This window comes from Lepidothrix coronata, unplaced genomic scaffold (genome assembly GCF_001604755.1).
Source record: "Lepidothrix coronata isolate B3197 unplaced genomic scaffold, Lepidothrix_coronata-1.0 Scaffold59, whole genome shotgun sequence".
In the NCBI taxonomy this organism is placed as follows: Eukaryota; Metazoa; Chordata; class Aves; order Passeriformes; family Pipridae; genus Lepidothrix; species Lepidothrix coronata.
The window spans coordinates 3,214,022-3,219,367 of NW_016690239.1; the positions used below are offsets into that span (position 1 = coordinate 3,214,022).

General features: G+C 51.7%; 1 protein-coding gene across 1 annotated transcript; it reads left to right on the forward strand.

Moving 5' to 3' along the window:
• Positions 1-642: 642 nt before the first annotated feature.
• COMMD3 (COMM domain containing 3) lies at positions 643-4,158 on the forward strand. The gene is made up of 8 exons (XM_017817246.1): positions 643-794; positions 1,650-1,761; positions 1,867-1,930; positions 2,028-2,062; positions 2,374-2,434; positions 2,520-2,576; positions 2,674-2,733; positions 3,778-4,158. Exons 1-8 carry the CDS (start codon positions 662-664, stop codon positions 3,835-3,837), a joined length of 582 nt encoding a protein of 193 aa, XP_017672735.1. The 5' UTR covers positions 643-661; the 3' UTR covers positions 3,838-4,158.
• Positions 4,159-5,346: the final 1,188 nt, after the last annotated feature.

Below are 5,346 nucleotides of genomic sequence, written 5' to 3' on the forward strand. Positions count from 1 at the left end.
TTTCAGAATTAAAATAACATTCTTCACTGAAAGAGTGGTTAAGCATAGGAACAGGCTTCCCAGGGAAGTGATGGAGTCACTATCCCTGGAAATGTCAAAAAACCCAAGTAGACTGTGGTACTTTGGGTTATGGTGGAGTGGCCATGGTGGTCTTTGGTCGAAGGTTGGACTGGATTATCTTGGAGGTCTCTTCCAACCTCAATGACTCTGTGATTCCACACAGAGAAAGGGTTAAGACTCTGCTCCTGACATTTTGAATTAGCAGGCAGCAAGCCTTCAACTTGTGGGCTGTAAAGTTTCACACCAATAGAGGTGTATTTAGATATAAGGGATTAGGGATAGCAAGAGATTTCATGAGATACGGGCGCTTTTAAGACCCACATAGGAGCTAATTACACCCCAAAACACACCAGCGCGGCACACCTTCCACGGAACAGCGTCACCTCCCGCTCCCCACCCGGAGGAGCGAGGGGACTCCCCCTCCGTTCGCGTGGGCAGGACGGCGCGGGGGGCGGGGGCAGCGGCTCTGCCCGCGGGGGCTCCGCGGCCGCGCACCGGCCCCGCCCCCCGCGCGCCCGCCCCGCGGCGGCGGCCCCGCCCCGCCCCGCGATCAGCTGCGCGCGCGTCACGTGGGCGCGTGTCGAAGGTCACGGCGCTCACAATGGAGCTGTCGCCGTACGCGCAGGGCGGGTGGCGGGTCCTGGGCGACCCCCGCCGCTTCCCCCGCCGCCCCTTCGCCGCGCTGCTCCGCGCCGCCTTCCGCAGCCTCCTCGAAGACCCGCAGGCTGCGCTGGGTAAGGGCGAGGCGCGGGGGTGGGGCGGTGCGGGCCGCGCCGCTCCGCGGGGCGCGCAGAGGGGGCGCCGCGCCCCGCCCGCCCCCGCGTATGGACACGCATGTCCCCGCGGGGCCCGGCGGCTGTCCCCGCTTGTCCCCGCCCGTGGACGGCTCCAGGGTGCCGCTGCGCGGGGTGTCACCGCTAATGCGCGACTGCTTCATCAAAGCTCCGACCCGTCAAAAGCAGAGGGGGGGCCGGGCCGGGTCGCCCCTCGCGTTCGTGTCCGCGGGAGTGGGGCAGAGCGGCGGTGTTCCCCCGCTGCCGCCGTGTGGGGGTTTTTTCGCGTGTGGACACGTCCTACGGCAACCTTGTCGTGAGGGTGCACGTCCGTACAATTAATTTTGCAGTGTTAATGACGGACGGAGGGAACCGCCGGTGCTGGGCTGGGCGGCAGGCGGCCCCGGTGTCCGGCCCGGCCGGGGGCTCCAGCTCCGCTCCTCGCCATTAACAGGCTGCTGGGACGGGGCTTGGAGAGGAAATTGAGGTTTTCCTTCTTTTTTTTTTTTTCCCCCCTTTTTTTTTTTTTTTTTTTTTTTTTTTTAATGGGAAGGAGATGCAGAGGCGGCGGGGCGCGCAGCGCCGCACAGCCCCGCCTGGTACGGCTCCCCCCAGCCATTGCTTCAGCCCCTCACCTCCTCCTCCACCTCCTCACACCTTGCCTACTTGCTCCGTCCTTTCGCTCTGAAACACTAAATGTGTTTCATTTTGAAGTTTCTGTGGGAAAGATAGTGTTCAAAGGGCGAGCAGCAGCCCTGCGTACCGTGTGCTGGGGTTTGGCAAGTAAATGTGTCATCAGTAATTAATTTATTTTAGACGATCCAGACCTGAAAGATATTGACCCTACAGTATTAAAACATTGCCATGCTGCGGCTGCAACATGTATTCTGGAGGCAGGGAAACAGAAAGCTGACATATCTGCTATAAGGTACTCATAGTTGGAAGCTTCACCAGTTTTCTAGCGGTTGTTACTTAAAAGTGTACTGCTGAGTTAATGGTAACAGAAAACTAATAAATTCTTTTTTCCCTGTAGCACATGTCTAGAAGACTGTAAACTGGATAAAGAGAGAATAGAACAATTTTGCACCGAATATCAGGTTTTAAAAACAACTTTAACATATTAATTTTTTTCCTCTCATAGGAATTTATTGAACCTAGTAAATATTTTTTCTTTTTTTTCCCCCCCCTCTCCAGAAAAACAAGGATGCATTGGAAATCCTATTGGGAAGGTAGGTCAATCAAGTCAGCACAGAAACATAGTTTCATCTACAGTTAGTTTGAAATTGTTCTGGAAAACACTTTTGCATGGTTTAGGTAATTTAAGTAAGAAATATTGTTCCATTTAAAAAGTACATTTTTAACAAACTCTAGAAAACAGCTGTTGAAACTTTTCTTCATTAGGAATTCTACTCTAAAAAAATCTTTTTGAGCTTTTGAAGAAGCATTACAGGGATCATGAAAAAGTTCTTTATTGATGGACGGCTTTAGAAAATGACCTTTTCTTTTAGTGTAGGAAACTTGTAACTGTTTTGTCTTTCAGCATAGGCAGATCTCCTCTCCACATAACTGATGTGTCTTGGCGCTTGGAATATCAGATCAAGGTAATTTTAATGCACTAAGGTGTTTCTTTAGTCTGTCTTAGTGCTAAGAAATGACTGGTTTATGTGTTCTTTGTTTTTAATTTAGAACAATCAACTTCATAAAACTTATCAGCCTTCCTACTTGGTGACCTTAAATGTAGAGGTACTGTACTCCCAGCCCCCTGAAAGGAAAAAAATGCAATTTCATGATTCTTTTAAATAAAATAGACGTTGTTGTTTGTTTGTTTTTTTTCCTTCAGAACAGTGATTCAGGATCACACCCAGATGTTAGTTTTAGTTGTACGATGGAGCAATTACAGGTACTTGTTTCCTTCATCATTCTATGCTTAGCTCCAGTTGTGGATGTAGGTGTTTTTAGCAACTTGCCAATCAAAATTAAATCATATATACTGTTATTTAAAAAAAAAAAATCTCTACTGGGAGAATACAAGAGAATCTTCCATAAAAATTATCTGAGTGTATTTTACTGTCTTTTCAAATAAAGTTGCAAAGTAACTGATTTTAGTTGCGTGAGGAGTGTTTTACATACTGCATAAATATTTTGTCTGTTTTCATAGCTGTAATCTATATATGTATTTGGGAGGAAATTCATAATTTTCTGAAACTCTGATTTCCCGTGCTTTAGAGAAATGATTAAAGAAGCTGGTTCAATGATTTAAATGTGTCATGATTAAAAATAGAGAGCAAACTGAAGGCTCTTCAGTGGTGTTAATGACATGTAAGAAATGTACTGAAACAAACGTTGATCTTTGTTTAGCGATTTAAATGTGTAACTGAACAATAGAGGTATTGTAATGCTTGGAAGTGGCCAAACTCTGGAGGATCGGGAAGAGGGGTTGTGGAGAGAGGAAAAGCAAGATATTAAAACTTTAGGTTTTAAATGTGTGTCTTAAAAGTTGTCCTTTTCTCACTAATGAGTGTTTCTAGTCAGTTTGCTGACATAGCAAAATCTGACATGCTTTGGCTAGAGAATGATCCTGGTACAAAATTGCACTCAAAATATTTTCAGTGTTTTAGAAATGCATGTAGTACTTCAAAGCCTGGAGCGGATGTTAGTGTTAGCCATTGTGGCAATACTGATAAAACCTACATGTTAATAGTAGCGATCTGGTTTAGGAGCAAATACATTTTTAAAAGTGTTTTCCTTCAGTTCCCACTTTTCTGACTACACTGTAAAATATGGAGCTGTTTAATTACTTGCTGGCATTGTTTGTCAGTTGCAACATTTCTTTGTGCTACAAGGTGCTGGTTTCCCTTGCCTCTCTGTATAAAAAAGATACTCTGTTCCTCTAGCTGACCTTCTAAAAAATACGTTTATTCTAAGACAATATTTCATCTCTTAGGATTTAGTTGGAAAACTAAAAGATGCTGCAAAAAGTCTAGAAAGAGCGACTCAGATGTGATTGAAGGAAGGTGTCAGCCTGCTGAGCTGAAGTACTCTCATTCCTAAGAGTGTCTCCTAAATGACAAATGCCTTTCATCTCTTGATGCAAACTGTCCTTTTTTTTTTTTAAGTCCCTGGATGTGAATTAAATGAAACAACTTTTTTACGTCTGCATTTGGTATTCCTTGCTCATGTAATTTCTTTTTATTAATTGTTAAGTATTTGCTTAACTGTCATGTCATCAAAGCATTCCTTCTATCTTATTTTGTATATTTTTGCATTTGTCGCTGCTTATTTTTCTCTGTTATCTAATAAAAGTTTATTCGCGCCTGTTCTGCAATTTCTATGGGTGAATTAGCTGTACCTAAAAGTAAGATGCTAAACGTTAGATCAGCTCAGTGAGGCGAAAGTCCCTTCCTCCCGTGCCGCGGCTGCGGCGCGTTTGCTAAATCGCCCGCCGCGCTTTGTCATTTCACTCCAGCCGATCTTACATCTCCCCTACGACTAAAGGTTGGACCCCGGCGCTGTGGCAAGAAAGGGTTCAGTTTAATCGTATGGGCTCGGGGTGCCTCGAGGAAAGCCGAGGGTCCGCGGGATGGAGCGGAGCCGGGTGGCGGCTCCGGCTCGACGGCAGGGCTGCTCCGCGGCTCTCCCGGCCGCCTTGGGCCGCTCCCGGCACCGGTGGTCTCCGCGGGGCCACTCGCTCTCGCCAGCAGGTGCGGTCGGGCTCCGCAGCGCGGCCCGTCCGCACCTGCCGGCGAGGAAGAGCGGCCCCGCAGAGGATGCGAGGCGGCCGCCGGTCCTTTACTGCGGAGCCAGGATTTTTCCTCTCCGTTCCTCCGCGCCCGAGCTGCGGGAGGCGTTTTGTCGTCGCCGGCGGCGAGCGACCGCGAGGGTTTCCCCGCTTCCCTCTCTCCCAGCTGGCCCGTCTTCCCCCCGCGGGGTGCGGGGACACCGCGGGTCCCCGCGACACCCGCTCCCGCCGCCGCTCGGGGCGGAAAAGCGGCCGCGCGGCCCCCGAGGGGACGCGCCTCCTCGACGGCGGCGGCTCCGTGCGGGCGAGGGGCGCTCGGCAGCGCGCACGCGGTGGCGGGGGCGCGAGGCCGCCGTGCGGGTCCCCCCGGGGGTCGCTCCGCGGCGGGACGGGGCGTGCGGGGCGGCCGCGGGTGGGAGCGCGCAACAAGTGCGCGGAGGGAGGTGAGGGCTGCGGGGGCAGCCGACGGGAGGCGTGTGGGGCCGGTGGGTGTGCGGGCAGGGGGGCAGCGGCGCGGGCAGGATGGAGAGGGCAACGCCGGGCGGGGTCCTGGGGGACGGGCGGGGATCGGATCAGGGGGCGCGGGGGCGACGAGGGCGCGGGGAGGGAGTGGGGGGCGGAGGGGGTGAAGAGGAGCCGCGGCGCGCGCGGAGGGAGCGCGGGGAAGGAGGGCGGGAGGCATCGGGGCTGCGGAGGGCGGAGGGAGGCGGGCGAGAGCCGCGGAGCGGGGCCGGGGGTCGGGGCGGGCGGTGAGGAAAAGGAGGAAAAGGAGGA

Coding starts and splice junctions, on each gene's coding strand:
- COMMD3 (XM_017817246.1), top strand. CDS start 662: ATGGAGCTGTCGCCGTACGCGCAGGGCGGGTGGCGGGTCCTGGGCGAC. Junction 1,931..2,027: donor AATTTTGCACCGAATATCAG/GTTTTAAAAACA, acceptor CCCCCTCTCCAG/AAAAACAAGGATGCATTGGA. Junction 2,063..2,373: donor TTGGAAATCCTATTGGGAAG/GTAGGTCAATCA, acceptor TTTGTCTTTCAG/CATAGGCAGATCTCCTCTCC.